Source organism: Ursus americanus, chromosome 30, assembly GCF_024610735.1.
Source record: "Ursus americanus isolate L20-20 chromosome 30, mUrsAme1.1.p, whole genome shotgun sequence".
NCBI lineage: Eukaryota > Metazoa > Chordata > Mammalia > Carnivora > Ursidae > Ursus > Ursus americanus.
Window position 1 is genome coordinate 10,357,068 of NC_142156.1, and position 19,820 is coordinate 10,376,887.

The following is a 19,820-nucleotide window of genomic DNA, read 5'->3' on the forward strand; positions in this document are numbered from 1 at the left end:
ATAATCTCTATAGTCCTTAAAATCTAGGGTTCCCACATCACCTGGGTTTTCAGCGAAGTAGCTAATTACTGAGGCAGGAATGCTTTCTAGGCTACCCTCCACCTCCAGTGAACCAAATGACTGAGGTTCGTTCTTGTAAACTTATTTCAATGCTTCCTGATGCCTGGGAAGGAAAGGCTTATTAAAAGAACATCTGTAATCTTTCATCTTTTTTGGTAGAACAAACAGAGCTCCTTTTAGCTGATGGGAACAACTCTGATTCCAGAATGTCCTGGTGTTTTTCAAAGCCGGTGTCAAGATCCCAGGCTCCCGTGGTGCTTACTGATGAGCAAGAGGTGGCAACACCTCTGACGTGGGGATGCCACCGACCTGCCCAAACTGGGAACCTTCACTGTCGCCTCTCCTTGGCTTCCCCTCATGACTCAGTAGTTCAAAGGAGCTCAGTTTTACAGGCTCCTTAACAGCCTTCCAAATTCTGCGTGCAAAATGGATGGGTCAAGGGAATGTTCCTCCGCCCTGGGGACAGGGACAGCTGGAGCTGCCCTGTCACTCACTCCGAAGTACCACAAGGATGGGACCATTTTCAGTGAGTGCTGATGTATGATAAAAGATTAAAAAAGCACTGTGCTAAGTAAACCTCTGGAAGAGTTCCAGTCTCTTCTCCAAACGACGGAATAAAATCAAAGCTTCCTCCAAGAGCACGTCCCGTTATCTTTACAAAGCTTTATTGAAACCTGTACGTCAAGGTGACAATAATTCAGTGTTTGGAAAACAGTAACAAAAAAAGGGTATCCCAGACTCAGGTTTACCAAATAAATACTGGAAATCAGGGAGCACGTTCCTCCATCTCCCAGCAGGAACACAGGGCATAACAATAGCTTCTGCTGACTTGGGGACAGGAACCCGTGCTAATGGGCACATCTGCAGCATCTCCCCGGAAACCATGCCGAGTGTAAAAAAGGTTTGCTTTGGTCCAAAGGAGGTCTTCCTGACACAAATTTAGACGGCTGCTGTCAAGTTCTAAGGTCCTTCCAGAATAAGCAGCAGCAACTGCTACTGCCTTCACTGCTAGGTAGACGGAGGTCCTGAGCAAGATGGCACAGGCTAGGGGAGGGTGCTTCTGCAAAGTTTTCATGGTAACGCTGTCACCTCATTACGATTAGAATAAAAAGCTGGACAACCCTCCAGCTAACAGTGGTCAGTCCTCAGGATCATCCGGCTTGATGGAGAAATCCGGCAGCAGTTTTCAAAGTGTGTTCTAAAAACAGATTATTGCTGAATACAGTTCACATGATCTATATTCTAGTTGGGGTGATTTTAAAAAATGCCCTAAGGCCACAGAGTCAGCCACCTCTGGTTTAAAACAAAAGTACTTAGTGCACATAAGCATAAGAAACAACTGTAAATCTTCATCTGGAAATCAGACAGGTTCTAATTTCTATAGAAATTGTACCTCCCTGGAGCAGAGAACAGGAGACCATCTATTGCTTTGATTTCAGAGGACTGGTACTTGCTGTTAGCTCCACGGCCAGGCCTCAGCAGGGACAAGCGGATGGTCTCAAAAACACGTATGATTAGCAATTTCTGTGTGGCCTCGGTCCCTGCTTTCCGGATTTTACCAGCAAAGTGGCTAGTGTTCATTTTTGGCTTAAGAAGAATCTCCACAACCAGTTCCGAGGATGTCTGTTCAGAAGTGCACCTGTCCTCATGCCCCGTGGCGTGGGGGTACAGGCCTCCTGCCTTCCCTCCCTCCGTTCTCAGCACTGCTGAGCCCGAGGCTCACAGCCACGGGTGCTAAGAGGACTGTTACAGACCGAGGCGCTTTGGGAGCTGCCGTGCCTGGAACAAACCTTCAAGCAGGACTACGGTGGGTATGTAATGTCTTATAAAGAGTGTGAAATGAAAAATGTACAGTCCGTTCCCTCTGGTGGAAAGCATGCACGCGTGGAGCCCAGGAGTGCACACCGTTCCCTGGGGCCCACCGCTGGCTCCCAGCTCTTCATATGGGCTTGTATAACAAGGTGGTGACATACTTTTTCTTGTATCGGTGGGTCGCGCTGAGCACCATCACTCCATCCTGAGGAAGAGGGTGGAAATGATCAAAGGCAGGACTAAGTTAAGGGCTCAAACTTTAGCGCAGGCGCGCGCGCGTGTGTGCGCACGTGTGTGTTTGAATCATCAAGGGGGCTTAATAAAGAGAGTCCTGTTCTGTCTTCAGAACCGGAGCCTGTGGGTCTGCCTAAGGTCCCAGAAGCTGCCCCCCTCTGACAAGTACTCCAGGTAATTCTGTCGCTAGGGGACCTCAGAGCACACTTAGAGAAACACAGCTCTATCAACCCCAAACATGTCATTACCTTGATGGAGAGCGCGTAAAGGTGGTTCAACATGACGTGGTTGGGCTCAGGGAGCAAAGCTGGATCACACTGGGGGGGGGAACAAAAGCAGATGGTCAGCATTTAGGATTTGGAAATGAAGAAGGTTCTTCGTTTTATTTCACAGCAGTGGGTATCAACAGAAAAGAGGCAGGCTCTCATGCCTCTTTCTGCTTAAGCTGGACAGTATAGGGCTTGTCTAAGAGGACAGGTGAGGTGAGGGGGGGTCATGCCTCATACTCCAACTAAGGGGAGCTCCCTGCGTGCCTGCTGGATACATTGGTATGTGTCTCGATCAGGCTTTACCTTGGCCTCTAAAGTGTGGGCCATGATTCTGTCCTCATTGAAAGAGAAGCAGGAAGAAAGAGCTGTCCAACGAGTGCACTGTAGAGAACGCAGCAAGATAAATCTAAACATTTCCGAGTAGTGGACTGCAAGCTCATGTCTATAAGACTCAGGGAGCATGAAGAATGAAATGGATAATGGCGGGGGGGTGCTGCACGTCTGCATCCAGCTCTTCAGCTCAGCACGCAGACACCCACTTGTATGTGGAGTCCAGAGCAGCGGCACGGTTACTTTACCACCTCACAGACATGTGAATTTTAGGGGGCAGCTTGGACAAAGCACAAGAACACCCAGATTCCTGAGAACGAGGGCCATGCTGTGCATATCTACTTAAACGGAATGGGGTGCTCTTCAGGATCCAGGAGGATATACACTTCTCCTTGCAAGTGATATCAACGTCCCAGAGAAAACGTGTGTTACCCAGATTCCCCAAATTTGGATCCAGGAGCGCTGATGTTTCTGAAAGCAATCTGGTGATTTCGATTCTAAAACATGGGGGGCCCAGAGGAGGAATTCCATTCGGTAGCTTACTGAGAAGGGGTGGCTATGTATTTCATCATGGAATGGGGAGAGGCAGGAGTGAAACACAAGAAAGACAAGTTCAGAAAGTCTTTGTGTGATGGGAAAGCAGCACCCACACTCGGGGAACATCTTGCTGTAGCCCACTCCCACAGCGGAGGGGGACCCTGGCCGTTAACACCGATGGGCAACCAGAAACCTTTTCACCAACTGCTTTCCAAGAGGTGGTCAGAAAGGGGAACAGCAGAACACGACCGTGGAGGATGGTCCTGGCAGACGCCTGTGTACTCACAGAAATCCCCGTGTCCTTGTTCAGGATGACCTGGAGCAGATGTGGAGGGAGAATGGGGGGGGCTTTAAACCGTTCTTCTGGCTTTGAGACATACGGCTCCTGATGGTAGGGTCCCGGTGGGGAGCTGGATAGCTCTGTTGGGAGATGGTGACAGGACACTGACTTTGAAAATGGTGAGTTTCAGGAGCAGTCTCGTTGAATTTGTGGCATCGTTGTCCCCTCAATAAAGATTCTTATTCCCTTGAAGAATATACAGTCCCCAAGGGTGAAAAGTAGAGGCAATGAGAAAACCCTTCTGGAACTTGGGTGACTGGCATAAAATTCAGCAGCAAGCTCAGATGCCCTGGCAGCAGACAGCGGTGGGGGTGAAGCTGGTGATCCTGGGTCAGACCAACAAGGAAGCTGCTCACAGTAACCTAACCTGACATGCCCCTGCACAGGAATGCTTCTCGCCTTGGGCCGGCCCGGCAAATACCACAAAGAAGCTCAGGGCTTCAAGTGAGGCTTAAGCAGCCAAGCCCAAGGTCTGAGCTCCACCAGCCAGAATAAAACAGAAGACAAAGCAACCTGTGTATACAGAAACAGTGGCAAAAACAGGTTATACAAGGCCCATTTCAAACCTAAAACCAAAAATAAAAAAATTGAAAATCTGATCTCTCAGCTTCCTTTCAAACTCTTGAGTGTCTTGATTACACTGATATATTAAGAAGTTTCTAGAAGGGCAGTGTTTCATAAGGTTAGAGGCAGCTCGCTTAGCAACGTTTGGCCACCTGGAAGGGACTGAGCAGTTACTCAAGGGACGCCTGGGAGGGGTTCTGGTCGCCTGGGCCTTGGGGCCGTCCAGAAGAAATCTGATGCGCTCTGGCTCTGCCAGTTCCCTTGACGTCATTTTCTAGGGTACAGGCTCCCTTCACACGACCCAACCATACGACAGCAGGAAGTTGACAAATGTATTAAGTGCAGAAAACTGAGCCATTAGGAGTAAAGATGTATTTTTAAGAAAGTGGGTATCTGAATATGAAGCCTGATGTTGGTTTACTGGCAGTGAGGGGTCAGTTTTCTTTCCCCAGGTGGTCTATGCTGCGGAAACTTGACTAAAAGCTTTGGTACGTGGCCTAAAATTACACTTATCAGTAAGTAGGGGATATTTGGGCATTTTCTCCATCCCCCAATTCCCACCTACTAAAAAGAAATAAATGACTTCTCGAAAAGATTAGTTAGCTAGCTATCCAGAGAGAACACTATTTTTGGATTTCCAATTCCTGCTCAACAAGCTGGCTTTTCAGCCAAGCAAGCCCACCACGGTCAATTTACCACTGTGGTTTCTGAACTGATAAGAGTAAGAGATCCTGGTGGCAGAAGCTCCAGGCCCAGCCAGGTACAATGAAGAACGATCCTGTAAACTGAACTGAACCCATCTTGTTCGATTAGCAGGTACAATCCTGGGCAATCTTTCCGCTGCCTCCCACAGGGGTCCAGGAATTATTTAAGCCCGTGCAAGAAGGGGCAGTGAAGCTGGCATGGACACTTTAGATTACAACACATCATTGCCCCTGAATTCCATGTATTTCTTCCTGTGGATTTGGATGGAAAGCAATTTACTGAAAGCTTGACGACTGGCTGACTCTTGGAAGACGGGAAAGTTTTACTACGCTGGTTGCACAGTTAGCCTGTTTCCTGTGATGAGCCTTCGTCTCCCCCAAAGGGATTCTGAGAAGGTGCTGATATACCACATGAGGTCACGGAGGTGTCCATTTATCACCTGTTCAGGCTGAAACTCTTTAGGCAGGCACCTCGAGCAGGTCGGGAGTGGGCAGGGAGCTGGCAGGCTTCCCCTGAGCTGGCTCATCACCAACCGAATGCAACTTTCCAGGGCCCCTTGGGCCTTGCCCCTGGCACGAGATCAACTTCTGGTTCTGTTTCCACAGTCTACTCTCTGTGGCTAAGCAGACCTACTGAATACTGGAGATGACCAAAAAAATGACTTAGAGCTCCCTTGGGCTGGATTTCAACAACCTGACCCGACAAGAGTTAGGAATTACTTTTGTGGCTCTTTAGGGAGCTACAAACATCCACCCGACTGGGCAGCAGCTTGAGCTCAAGAGTGAGAGACAAGAGAAATAAGAGTATTTCTAGACTGCACAGCCCCCACCTACACACACGTGGTATAAAATAACTGTGTTCATACCAGACACATCGGAGCACTTTTGGGAATCCACCATTAAAGCATCAAATACTTCAAAGTCAGTTTTCTTCACTTGAATGATGTTGTTAACTGTGCCAAGCTGGCTGGTTACTACTGGCTGGGAAGAGACAGACAGGCACAAATCATAACGTGGAAGGTCTCTGGAGTTATTCTTTAGAGGATTTAGACTTCTGGGCTGGCAGGTCTCATCTCCTGGCTCATGAGCCAATCTGCTCGCCTCCGTCAAGTTTGCCCGTGAGTCTGACTATCAGCACTGCTACCTAGCTCAGCCGCACGCGGGGACTTTTACCAGTGGGACAAAGGGACCTGGCACAATCGGTAAGGGAAAGTGGTTTGTCTGGACTGTGCAGGCAGTCAGAGGACCAAGGGCAGGAGGAAGAGTACCTCGGAAGGGTCATGCGTCCACTGACCATCCACAAAGAACTTGTACTGATGCTCTCCTTCAGGCAGGTCCAGGATGGCTACAAAGTTATTGTGGCTGCAAGGGAAAAGGATGCAGAGGCTTTCAGCTGGGTGAGCTGCCCTCCTAAGCTTACTGACAAATCAGTCGTCGAACAAAACCCGACCTTTCCATGTGAAACCAAGAGTTCAGCTGCAAAATAAACATTTTTAACCACTTTAGTCAGTTCAGTAGAATGATCCCAATCTAGAAAAGCTGTAAGGAAGCAGCAATGCAAGAGGTTTCCTGGACGACTCACTTTGCTCAAATGCAGGAATAATCTGCCTTCCTACCAGCAAAAGGTCAACAAACAGGCATGTATCTTTTTCAGGCTGCACGCAAAACACCGCTCACGGGAGGAGGACAGCAGTGCCAAGTAAACTGCGTGCTGCAGTTTTAGTCTTTGTCAGTCTGCCTTGGGCCGGAGATGGGACTGATTTCACAGGATCCACAAATAGGTCTCTAAAGAAACCTGCTTCCCTATTAAAACAAGGTTCCAGGAAGACTCTTTGTTTTGTTCCCCGGACTTAAAAGGACTTGTAACTGTGCTGAGTGTCTCCCTCCTACACCGACATCAGCCCTGGGAAAGCCTGAGGTCTGAGGCAGCAATCGGGCCTGACCCAGCAGGGCATACTCTCTGCCTGTTTCATCAAGAACACTCACTAGTGAAGACGCTTTCTCAGTAACAGTTGGAGACAGAAGGCCATGCTAGGATTCCTGATCACGTGTCTTACTACGGGTTTGCTAATGATGCCTACAGAACAGGTGCCTTCCAAACAAAAGTAATACATGGAAAGGCAAAGTGAGAAGGAACCCCGGAGATTATCTGCCCAACATTCCCTTCCTACAGATAGAAACACTGGGACTCAGGGGTCACCGAGATGTGAGCTCAGCCAATGTGGCCTCAAATCCTGGTCTTGAAGATTCCCAGCCCAGTGCTCTCTCTTCACTGCACTAGGAATAGACCTCTCTCTTTCTGCAGAAGTCCTGCCTAAACAAACACATAGCTGCATATCTGAAGTCAAAGATGTCCGTGAAATACTCATTGCTAAGAGATGTTTTCTTCTAAGTGTGCTCTAAACCTAGAGACTAACTGGGTGTGAGATGTGAACCCTGTGAATTATTAAGCAAAGTTATTTTCCATTTAGCATCCATTTTATAAACACATCCTTTTCCATTCCCCATTTAGAAACTATAGGATCCCTGGATTAAGACAAATATGTGAATACTGCCCAAGTAGTTACCTTCTCGTGAGGGGAAGTTTACTCCAGTTGTTGAAGGACCCAGATAAGTAAACTTCCTTTCCACCCCCCGTCCATCGAAACACTGTTGGCCGAGCCTGGGCAGGGGCTTTATCATTCACTTCCAGATCATGCTGCCAAGCCAGGAATTCTTCCTTCTCTGGAGCCTAGAAACGGAACAGTTTACTCAGGGACAGGAAGCCATCAGGGAGCTCCCTACAATGGACGGTTACCCTAATGTAGACAATTCATTCTAAAGAAGCAGCGATTACTACTAGGTTCATATTCAAGCTCATTAACTTAATAGCTGTGCCTTGGTTTCTCCACTTGCAAAACAGAGATAACAAAAGGAACTATTTCTTAAGGTTGCCGTGAAAGACTGACAGGGTCCACGTGAATTGCTCTGCATAAGCGACTCACACTTGGTGAGTACTTAATAATTATTAGCTATTAATATTATTATTAAAGAGATCTACACCAAAATTTTAGTAGAAACTACAGAACTCACTTGGAAGAGGGTACAATGAATTCAAGACCAGATAAGATACATGTCATCTTCTTCCCTTAATTAACAAGATTTGAAATACACAAAAATTTATTAGGGACAATTCCAGAGCTGTCAACTTGAAAACTCACAAATCCAGATTCTAAGAGAAAAAAATATTCAAAGTGCTGTCCAGGCACTGGGAAGAAAAGGATAAGGCACAGACTGACCCTCCGTATGGCAAACGTTAGCTTCTAAGAGCAGGAAGTGATGTATACTGAGATATTCCAAAATAAGAGAGAAATAAACACACCAAACTCTGGGGGAAATATATGTGCTTTTGGATCTTAAACATATTTCCTAGTCAGAAGCCCAAGACATTAAAAGAGTGGGAGTTCCAGCTGGGAGAGACCCTTAAAGGTGTTGCTGAGCGAGCTTCTAAGACCTTCATTTCAAATACTGACTGGAGTTTATCTTTTTTTTTAAGATTTTATTTATTTCAGCGAGAGAGAGCACAAGCAAGGAAGAAGGGCAGAGGGAGAAAGAGAAGTCGGTTCCCTGCTAAGCAGGGAGGCTGACATGGGACTTGATCCCAAGACCCTGGGATCATGACCTGAGCCAAAGGCAGAGGCTTAGCTGACCAAGCCACCCAGGCGCCCTGACCGGAGCTGATCTTAAATGACGTCTGCTTTTTTTAAGATTGAACAAGATCTACAGATTAAAGAATAATAGACTGGAATCACTTGCCACTGAGAAGGTGATAACTAACCACAGCCAAAATAGTGAACTAGTGTAGCTAAAATAACCCATGACTTTTTTGGGAGTATAGGGCATTCAATCCAGTGTCTGCTACATCATTTCAGTAACTTCTGAGGAAGTGATAATGGACACTATTTTTTTTTTAAGATTTTTATTTATTTATTTGACAGAGAAAGACAGCCAGTGAGAGAGGGAACACAAGGAGGGGGAGTGGGAGAAGAAGAAGCAGGCTCCCAGTGGAGGAGCCTGATGCGGGGCTCGATCTCAGAACGCCGGGATCACGCCCCGAGCCAAAGGCAGACACTTAACGACTGAGCCACCCAGGCGCCCCGACACTATTTAAAATCATTATCCACAAGATCCTCTGTATGCTAAACGTTTCTTGTAGGAATTCTGGAGCAGCAACAGAACAACAGATACTTCTAGAAGAAAGTAGTAGGGTTCTTACGGTGTCTTAAATAGCCATCCTTGGGTCACAATTATTTCTGGGGGAAAGGATATCAAGTCACTGGAGAAACAGGATTCCAAAGTTCACTTTGCACACAGGTCCTCAGGAATGCAACAAATTGAGAAAGCAAGAGCAAATCACAGGACGGAAGGCCCAGTAAAAGGCTCTTTATTTAGACTCAAAGCCAAGATCCAAGTGAGGATTTAAGATAATGTGAACACCAAGCCCAACACCTGAGAAAAAATATGAGTACAGGTGGAATGAGTTGCCAGGCAATTAGCCTAATAGGCAATGATGATTAATATGCAACTGGATACTAACAGAGAATATGCTGGGCTGGGGAGACACCTTGATTTTTCCTGAACCTACTCTGTTGCATTGTCCTTAAGGGATCAGTTCTACCACATACTTATCAGCTGCCAGAACCAAGTGTCCGTGGTTCTGGACACCAGGCGTGGGCCCTGCAGCCGGAAACAAAAGACCCCATCAAGTAAGTCAGCATGCATGTCGCTGAAGCAGGAGTCAAGACTCATCTTCGAAGTTTTGATGAATTAAAGCAGACTATGGTAGGATGTCCAAATGTGGCCTGCAAAAATGTCTGCTTTGGTCTCTTTAAAATCTTAAGTCATATTTACACAATAGGAGAGAGAAGGTGAGTAGCAGCTGGCTGCCCCCCTTTCAGACTGACACTTCACTCACCCACTGACCTCCAAAAGTGGATTTACTTTTCTATGTCTGCTCTAAAGTAGCCTGTGTGAACTAAAGGTTTCAGTTAGAATGAAACACCTCTGGCAACTGCAGTCAGCTGTGTAACTGCTTTTGGCTTACTCATGTGCTCTGGGTTATCTCCAAAATCGACAATAAATTGCAAAACCAGCTACTACAAGAAGTGTCAGTTTTCGTAAAGGTGAGGAAAAATCTCTCAAAGCTGTGAAACTAATTATACCTAAGAGGAGAGCAAAGACTGGGGCTCACCTGCTGCTAACTCAACGATCTTAATTAATTAAGAATTTGAAACGCTGTCCCAGAGCTGCTTTCGCCTTAATGATGTTAAACGAAGTCAGCTCCTCTTCCCTCGGGGTGGCTTTCTCATCGGTAATTAGACACAGGTTCCTGGACTGCTAAGAGGGCTCTTACAGGACCATCTGGCTTTTAAGAGCACGGAGTTAAGTATCACCTCCCTCCCACTTCCGATGAGTTTTAGAGGGGATGTGGCGGGGAATCTAGGAGAGGGTTCCTCCCCTCCACATTAGTCAAGGGGAGCCGGATTCCCCCACCCCCTCACCTTGATTTCCTCGGAGTGGAAGAGGTCGGCGTCCTCGGGGCTGTCCATCAGGATCTTGGGCCTGTCCCCATCCTTGGCGCCCCCCGAGCTGTCCCTTCGCGGCGTCTTGTGGCCGCCCTGCCGCTCCAGCGCGGCCCGCTCGCTGCTCGTGTTGCCCATGGCGGGGGTCTGCGGGGACACCGGGAAGCCGGACGGGGCCTCACTCCAGGGAAGGGGCAGGGGACTCCTGCAACCAGGAGGTCACAAGGACTCCGGGGAAGGAGTCCGAGCCCCGAGTACCACACCCCTCGGGGCGAGGGTTCCGGGCCGGTGTGTTGCGGGTGAGGACTGCCCAGGTTACCCAACCGCGCTTAACCCAAGAAGCCCGAAAATAACCCGACACTTTCCCAACAACTCCCCCACCTCTTAGCAACTTCCGCTTCCGGCGCGTCTGCTAGTCAGTCGGGATCCGGGGTGGGGGCGGCGGCGGCCGGCGAAGCGCGTTAGGCTAATTCGACTTCAGTTCCGCTTCCGGTCCGGATTGGCGCGGTCGCAGCACCCGGAGGAGGCTTTCGCCGGCCTCGGGGCGCGCAGTCGCAGTCGGCTGCTACGACGGGACCCAGGACGAGGCTGCCAAAGGCCGGCAGGGGGCGTGCCAGCGCGCCGGCGGTCTGGGCCCCTCTCCTGGCGCTGGAATGAATGATGCCATTAACTATTTTAGAGATCTTTGCCCACTTCTGTACTCGACAGCCAAAGAGCTCTTTTAAAGTGCTAATCTAATTAAGAGACTCATCCTATTAAAGCCTGTTAATGCTCTAGCTCCCACGTTTTTGAGTGCCTTAGAATCACTGCCTGCATAAAATGCAGATTCCCTGGCCCTAATCCCCAGAAATTATGATTCCGAAGCTCTGGAGTGGGGTCTGCCTTTTAATAAGCACTCCAGGTAATTCTGATGCAAGTAATCTTGCAGGTGTTTGAGAAAATGACAGACCATAAGAGTTCTGGAAATTTCTCACGACTAGTATAGTCTTGGGGGTTATAAAACGCTGGAATTATTACTGTATTTTTAAAAAATTGAGTGCACAGCCTTTTGATAGATAGTTTTGTAAGACATTTTATAATCACTTTGGACACATCACTCTGCACAAAATTAACTTATTAGCGTTTGTCACTTCTTGTGGCCAGTGCTTTAGCAAGAACTGTGTACACATTGTGCTCCTAAAATACACTAATCTCACTGTCAGTCACTGTTGTGGTTTTTTTGGTGGTGATGGGGCTTTTTTGTTCTTGTTTTTTTGTTTTGTTTCGCATGTGAGTATCTCAAAATGCTTTGTATTTGCTGGGCCAGCTCATGCATTTTGTCCACTGAGCAAACATTTATTGGATACCTACAAAATGCCAGACATTGTGCTAAGTAAGTGGGAGACAGATGACTAAGAAATGGTCCCCTGGAGGGGCTTTGGTATTATCTATCAAAGTAAAAAACTGCACCTTTATCTTAGCACAATTTTACTTCCAGGGACTTTCTGCAGAAATATACCCATGCCAATTATATGGATGCATATTTATTTGCAGCTGGGCCTCTAATGCCATATTACATTAATTCTAAGATGCACTTTTTTAAAGATGCATATTTTATTTCACATTTTAATCTCCCTGAAACTAGGTCTGTTACCTTGGCTTCCTCTTTTGTGAAATAGGAAATAAAATAACACCGACCTTATAGGCTTGTTTTGTGAATTAATTGAGAACATGCACGGAAAGTGCTTAGCATAGCACCTGACTCAGTAAACATTCAATGAACGTTAGCACATTTATTGGCATCATTATTCTTGTGAATGGAAAGTTCTGGAAATATGTACAACACACTGTTAATAGTGGTTCCATCTGGGGAGAGGAGTGGGATTGGAAACGGGCAGATCGAAAGGGGACTTCCTCTCTTTTGTTTATTCTTTGAAATTCTTTCTACTTTGAGAATGTACTACTTTCATAATTTAAAAACAGTTTTTTAAAAGACAAAAATAAATAAGACATGATTCTGGCCCCAAAGGAATCCACAGAGTAAAGGTGGAAACAGACTCACAGAAAGGCAATAATTCAGGTAGGCAAGGGGTTCTACTGGTGCCCGGAAGGGACTGAAGCCAGGCCACTGGATAACCCAGAATACATTCTTTGAGCTGTTTTTCTTGCTTACATGAAGCAGTAAGGAAGCCATGGACATGAGGATGTGTTGAACTTTGGGTTCTCTTCCAAACAACTTGAAAGGTAAGCAAGAACACATAAGCTATGGACCCTTTATCTGAGCTATGCAGATGCTTTCAAGCATGAAGAAAGTTTTAAGACTTCTGCCTGGCTCAGATAAGATAACCCTGGATCTCCCCACCTCCCCATCCTCTCTGTCCATGCACACTCAGAAGAAAGGCCACATGAGGACAAAGTAGCCATCTGCAAGCCAGGAAGAGAGCCCTTACCAGAGCTCCAACCTTGCCAGAACCTTGATCTTGGACTGTCTAGTCTCCAGAACTATGGAAAAGTAAATATCTTTTATTTAAGCTGTTCAATCTGTGGTGCTTTTTTTACAGCAGTCTGGGCGGACTAAGATAGGCTGCAGTGTGTGTGAGCTGTTGGGATAGAGTTGTAAGCTTGCTTTTTAGTTGGCCCACCTGGATTTCTACCAGGCCTTCTGAAATTTGCCTAGCCGATGTAAATAACATTGACAATGTTGGCAGACTTGTCCATCTTTTTTGGTAGACATCCCTGTGTTCTCTTCCCACTGAGATGCAAATGTCATTGTGACAGAGAGAGAGAGTCACTGGCACAGAAGTAGAATGAGTTTATTCCATGGTATTTGGTCCACAAATATTTGTGGAGAGCTAGTGTATGCTAGGCTTTGTTTTGGGTGCTGGGGATAAAGGAATAACAGGATAGACAATGTTAATCCTTTTTGCAAAGCTGGACGGCCCTGTGTGGCAGATAGATACATAAACAAATACCCAAACATAAAGAAGCTGGATAACTTCAGAGTGATTACTACTATGAAGGAAACAAATGAAATTATGTGAGAGAGTGACTGGGGTACTACTTTAGATGAGGTGGTCATGGAGGACCTCCCTGAGGAGGTGACAGTTCAGTTGAGACTATAATAACAAGAAAGAGTCAGATGGGAGAAGAGTTTGGGAGGAGCATTTCAGGAAGAGGAGAAAATGCAAGTGCAAACGCCCTGAAGTGGGTATGAGTTTTACACGCTGGGGAAACATAGAGGTGATTTGTATGGTGGCTGGAGTGTACTAGAAAACAGGAGGAAAGGTTTGATCCTTTTGGGCCTTGGTGGTCACAGTGAACTTTCTGGATTTTACTCCCAAGTCACTGGGAATTCATTGGGAGGGTTTATGTGTGGGAGTCATGTTATCTGATTCACATGATGATTGATATACATTTTATAATATCATAGAATTTGTGGGGTAGGGCTGAATCTTACAAATGGGCTGATAATAAAAATATGGAGTTGTGAATTTTGGAAGTGTTGACTTCCAGGGAAAGGACCTTAATTGGCAAATAGCCTCATTTTGTGACTTGTTGGGTGTCTGGCAAAATTCTATTTCTTGACTTGGGTGGTGGTTAGTAAAGCATTTGCCTTGTAAGAATTCACTAAGCCATACATTAATTTTGTGTGGTTTCCTGTATCTTTATTTTCAATAAAAATATGTACTTTTTAAAGAAATAGCTTCACATACAGGGTAAACTGAGACCTAGAGGGGAGTAGTGCCCAGCTCAACGTAATACATCTGTCTTAATAAAGGTCAGCTCGAGTCTGCTCTCTTTCAAGAAGTTTTGAAGAAATGGAGGAGAAAAGGTTGTATACCTCTTCCCTTTCCCAAGAAGATGATTGAGACAAACTAAACCAGTTTTCGGGCAAAAAAAAAAAAAAAAAAAAAAAGGAAAAAGAAAAGAAAAAAAAAAGAAATCTGTATTTGTCTCATTAAAGCTGAGCTCCTGAAAGAAAACAATAAAATGTGAGCTCCCAGGGATTTGAGGATCAGAGTTTGATAATCCCTCTAACATGCATTGTTGATGACCACCGCGCCTCACCTGCAAACTGCATGCATCCTTCCGTGTATGCCCGAAGTTTCTTACTGTAAGCACACATGACTCTGCCTGAAGGCCTTCTAGAGCATTCTTGGGCTGCTCAAGGTGGGGGGGGGGCAGAGGGGCCGCAGAGTGGATAGCTTGTGAGCAGTGCTCACGTGACAGACAGGAGTTAGTGGATAGATACCCCAGCTCCCTTGCCCACTGCGTGGGACAGCTCGAAGATCTGTTCCACATAGTTTCCATACAGAGGTCCCCAGTGGAACTGAACCCTGGTTGCCCAATGCAGGAAGGTGACCATAAAGGTGCCCTAAATTTGTTGGCTTCCTTCCTGTCTTTCTTTTGTCACTTCTGGGGATCATCTCCTAACTAAATACTCAGAATCACCTTCCAAATAAATTACTTGCACAGAAATCCTGGTTCAATCGCTTAGGCTACAGCTGAGGAGGTAAAATGGCTCGCTGAATTATACTAGCTAGTGGCTGTCAATCACCGCTAGGACCCTGTGTCCTGGTTTCCGGTCCACCATTCTTCATGATCTGACATGCCGCACAGGCTTAAAACAACAGGATTGGAAAACACCAGTCACAATCGCCAAAACGTGAACATAATGCAAACGGCCATCAAGGTAAGAGTGGATAAACGAACTGTGGTGTGACCCATACAGCGGACTATTACTCAGGCGTAAAAAGGAAAGAAGTACAGTTGCCCTTTAAACCCCTGGGGCTAGGAGCCCCGCCCTCTACCCCCTCCCAGGTGAAGATCCGGGTATAACTTTTGACCTGCGCGTTTTAAACCCACCAACAGGCGGGCTGGGACCCAGCGGCGGCTTTGGCGGGCCTGGCCCCGGATTGGCGGTGTGTGCAGCCTCGTGGCCTTGGCTTGGGAACAACAGTCACCTGGAGGCACAGTGCAGCTGTCCCCCTCTGCTGGGAGGTGCAACACCAGCTGGAGGCCTTCAGCGGCGGCGGCGGCGACACGTGAGTGCTTGGCCTCCGCGAGGCCACGGAGTTGGGACCACGTGTGGGAGGGGACCGGGGACCTCGCCTGGTGCAGCCCTGAGTCCTAGCGCCAGGAAGAGAAGGGGCGGCAAGGGCTGGGGTTCAGGGGCGACCTGCAGCCCTGCCCTGTCCTGGGGGCGGGCCTTCCTGGGGACTGAGAGGGCAGCAGGTGCCTTGGATTCAGTAGCTGGAGACTAAGGTAGGCGGTTGTAGAGAAGTGTCATGTGGCGTTTGTTAACTCAAGGCTTAGCTGTGCTGACACACAGGCTACAAGGTGGATGAACCTTGAACATATTATGCTAAGTGGGGGCGCCTGGGTTTCTCAGTCGGTTAAACCTTTGCCTTGGGCTCAGGTCATGATCCTAGGGTCCTGGGATGGAGCCCCGTGTGGGTCTCCCTGCTCAGCTGGGATTCTGCTTCTCCCTCTCCCTCTGCTGCTCCCCACAGCCCCTGCGCTCCCTTTCTCCAATAGATAAAATCTTAAAAAAAAGAAAATATTATGCTAAGTGAAAGAAGGCAGCCACAAAATGCCACGTATTGTATGACTCCGTTCATATGGAATATCCAGAATAAGTAAATCCCTAGAAATAGAACGCAGACTGGTGGTTGCGTAGGGCTGAGGGAAGAGGGGATGGGGAGGTGTCTGCTTAATGGTGATGGGGTTTTCTTTGGGGTGATGAAAGTGTTTTAGGACTTAATATACCTATTGGTTGCAGGACACTGCACTGAACACAACTGAATTGTACACTGTAAAACGGTTAATGAGATGCTGTATGAATTTCACCTCAACTGAAAAAACTAGGGCTTGTCTTAGGACAAATGTTAGAGGTGTACAGTTTATCCTATTTCCAATTTATTTTGTGTACGCTGGCTTGTAGGATGACCCCTCTCTGGTCCAGGCCTCCTGTCCTGCCCGTCAGAACCTAACCAGTCCGTGATACCTGTTCTAGTTAACATTTAATATTTTAGAGGCCTTCAGTTTTCTAACGTCATTAATTCATTTCTTTATTAATAATTACGTATGACACAACTATCTGCCAGACACTCTGGTAGATGTTGGGGATAGAATGATGGGTAAAACCAGACCCAGGCCCTGTGCTGATAGCGCTTGTGATCCTCTTAGAGAAGATGGACATTAATCAAACAATTATCCAATAGTCATCTGTGACAAATGCTAGGAAAGAGAAATGTGACCTCATGAGAGGAATGTGACCTAGTCAGGGAAGGCTTCCTGGAAGAAGTGTCGATTAAGTTGAAATTTGAAGTCTGTAGGTGTTTCCTGTGAAAATTATTTATCAAGCCCTATCATTGTGCTTGATTATCAACTCATAATGCCCCCAAGAGCCCTTTGAGGTATCTACTATTATTATCACTCGTATTTTACAGAAGAAACTGAAGCTCAGAGAGGTGAAGTCACTTGCTCAAGGTCACAAGCTAGGAAGTCATGGAATCAGTAATCAAACCCAGGTGACCATACTTATGTAGAAGTTTAGGCATTGTGGACCGATAATTGGGTACAGGGTGGGATCATTTAGGTCAGGCCAATAGGTCTAACTAATCAAGATTCTAAACATAAAGCCAGAATGATCGTTCAGTGAAGATCAAACAAGGTGGGGTATTTTTTTTTTTTAGCATCTATTGACTTTCATAAATATGGATCTGTGTTTGTTGTTGTTAGAAAACTCATTATCATCTGAAAGTTGGAGGCTGTCAATTGGTTGGTGTAAGATACGAAATCAAGCAGCTGGTATCGCATTAAATAGTTTAACCTGGTGACAGATTATGGCAGGCAATACTCCCAGTATCCGCCAGGTGGCAATAAAGAACATTGAGAAATAGTCCCATGGTTTCCCAGAAAATTAAATCTCTGTATTTTTAAGTATGGATGCACATGGTAGGAACGTCAAGTGGTATAGGAGATATTGAATAAAAAATAAAAGTTCCTCTCGCACCTTCTATTTACTTCCCCCCAAAATAAACTATTGAGAGTTTCTCGTATACTTTTTGGGGGGCATAATTTGTTATAATTGTGTAACATCTTCCAGAAGAAGTATTTGCTTATATCATTCTCCTTTAAAAATTGACGCAGTGAGGACTCTTTCCCCCCTTAGTGTCTCTTTCCATGTCAGCACATACAGATCTCTCTCATTTTTTAAATGGCTGTGGATTCCATAACAGTAATAGTTAACACTTATAGAGTGCTTACTGTATACCTGGCTCTGTCCTAAGCACTTTTTGAACCCACTGAACACTCACAAAGCCCTAAGAGGTGCATTCTATCATTCCCCCCACTTAACACATGAAAAAACTGAAGCAGAGTGGATAAGTAACTTGCCCAATGTCACAAAGCTAGTAAGTGGTAGAGCCAGGATTTGAATGAAGGGAATTTGACTTTTGAGTCTACATCCTTAACTACCACACCAAACTATGGTAGCAGAGATGTACCATAATCGATACATCGATCTTTCTCAATACTCTTAAAAATTATTTATCTTTTTAAAATTGACTAAAATAGGGGCGCCTGGGTGGCTCAGTGGGTTAAGCGGCTGCCTTCGGCTCAGGTCATGATCCCAGGGTTCTGGGATCGAGCCCCATGTCGGGCTCCCTGCTCAGCGGGAAGCCTGCTTCTCCGTCTCTCACTCCCCCTGCTTGTGTTCCCTTTCTCGGGGTCTCTTTCTCTGTCAAATAAATAAACAAAATCTTTTTTAAACATTTGACTAAAACATACTGCTGTAAAATGTACCCAGGATTTTGGACTTATTCGTGTATGCTTAGGCCAACAGATCAGGAGATGATGGCCGTGGAAATATTCCTCTCAGTTCCCAAGAGGAGGGGATATGCCACGCCACTCAGGTTGGCCACAGGTAGAGAGGGTGAAGGGAAAACATGTGCAAAAAGCCCTTGTTGTGGTTTTGGTGGGCTCTGGACTATAGGGATGGTCCCCGGTTGTCTGGTCCTGGGCCCGGGGGTATTTCAGGCAGAAGAATTTTGCCTTCTGGAGCGTAAAAGTCAGATAGAGGATGTGGTTCAGGGTATGGGCTCCAGACTGGTTTGTCTGCATATTCCAGTCAAGTCATTTTCTACCAGTAGAAATTAGTTAATCTGGGGAGGTCGTTCTCTTCCCAGTCACTGAGGGCCCAAGATGTCAAAGCGTCATAAAATATAGAAAACGAAAAGCATGGGGTGCGTGGCTGGTTCAGTTGGTAGAGTATGTGACTCTTGATCTTGGGGTCGTGAGATGGAGCCCCACGTTGGGTGTGGAGATTACTAAAAAAAAAAAAAAAATAATGAAAAAGAAAATAAAAACCATGATGAAACATATAAATAAAATTTGCCATCTGAGTCATCCTTTTATTATTTTTTATTTTATTTTTATTTATTTTAAAAAAGATTTTATTTAGTTATTTGAGAGAGTGTGTGTGTGAACGAGAGTGGGGGTAGGAGCAGAGGCAGAGGGACAAGCAGACTCCAAGCTGAGTGCAGAGCCCGACGCGGGGCTTGATCTCATGACCCTGAGATCATGACCTGAGCGGAAATCAAGAGTCCGAGGCTTAATTGAGCCACCCAGACGCCCCCGTAATCATTTTTAAGTGTACCGTTCAGTGGCATTAAGGGCATTCACACTGTTGCAAAACTGTTGCAACCATTTATCTCCAGAGCTCTTTTCTCTTGCAAAGTGGAAACTATGCCTGTTAAACCATAACTTTGTACTCCCTCTTTCCCCCCAGCCCCTGGCAACTGCTATTCTATTTTCTGTCTCAATGAATTTGACTCCTTCCTACAAGTGAGTCACGTCATTTGTTCTTTTGTAACTGGCTTATTTCATTTAGCATAATGTCTTCAGGGTTCATCCAGGTTGTAAGTTATCTCAGAATTTCCATCTTGATCAAGTCTGAATAATGTCCTATGATGGGTATATACCGCATTTCTGTATCCATTGGCCGGCCGACTTGGGTGGCTTCCATCTTTTCGCTCTTATGAATATTGCTGCTGTGAATGTGGGTGTGCCAGCTCCTCACTGAGTTTCTGCTTCCAGTTCTTTTTGGTGTATACCCCCAACCAGAATTGCTGGATCATGTGGTAATTCTATTTTTAGTTCTTTGAGCAACTGCCATACTGTTTTCATCACGGCTGGACCAGTTTGTATGTGTACCAGCAGTGCGCAATGGTTCCACTTTCTCCACCTTCTCCTACATTTTTTCCAGAAGTGTTGTTATTTCAGATTTTGCATTTAGATCTATGATATATTTTGAGTCAGTTTATATTACCATGTGAGGCATGGGTTGAGGTTCATTTTTTTGGCACATGGGTGTCCGATTGTTCCAGCATCATCTGTTGAAAACATTTATTTTATCCCCATTGAA

General features: G+C 46.1%; 1 protein-coding gene across 2 annotated transcripts; it reads right to left on the bottom strand.

The window, feature by feature from the left end:
* Nucleotides 1-708: 708 nt before the first annotated feature.
* On the bottom strand, nucleotides 709-10,913 carry PRKAB1 (protein kinase AMP-activated non-catalytic subunit beta 1). Of its 2 annotated transcripts, XM_045791595.2 has the most exons (8): nucleotides 10,793-10,913; nucleotides 10,391-10,558; nucleotides 7,418-7,581; nucleotides 6,119-6,212; nucleotides 5,717-5,831; nucleotides 3,529-3,662; nucleotides 2,355-2,423; nucleotides 709-2,077 (listed from the first exon to the last, which is right to left on the bottom strand). In XM_045791595.2, the coding sequence occupies exons 2-8, from the start codon at nucleotides 10,547-10,549 to the stop codon at nucleotides 2,000-2,002; spliced, it is 813 nt and encodes a 270-aa protein (XP_045647551.1). In that variant the 5' UTR covers nucleotides 10,550-10,558; nucleotides 10,793-10,913; the 3' UTR covers nucleotides 709-1,999. The 2 variants fall into 2 exon arrangements, with proteins under 2 accessions (XP_045647551.1, XP_045647550.1); XM_045791594.2 differs by having other exon boundaries at nucleotides 10,391-10,834.
* Nucleotides 10,914-19,820: the final 8,907 nt, after the last annotated feature.

What these genes read in the sequence shown, in the direction of transcription:
- PRKAB1 (XM_045791595.2), bottom strand. Translation starts at nt 10,549, where the DNA reads ATGGGCAACACGAGCAGCGAGCGGGCCGCGCTGGAGCGGCAGGGCGGC. An exon ending in TCCACTCCGAGGAAATCAAG is followed by an intron (nt 7,582 to 10,390) that starts GTGAGGGGGTGG and finishes TTCCGTTTCTAG; the next exon opens with GCTCCAGAGAAGGAAGAATT. An exon ending in ACAAGGACACGGGGATTTCT is followed by an intron (nt 2,424 to 3,528) that starts GTGAGTACACAG and finishes TCCCCCCCCCAG; the next exon opens with TGTGATCCAGCTTTGCTCCC.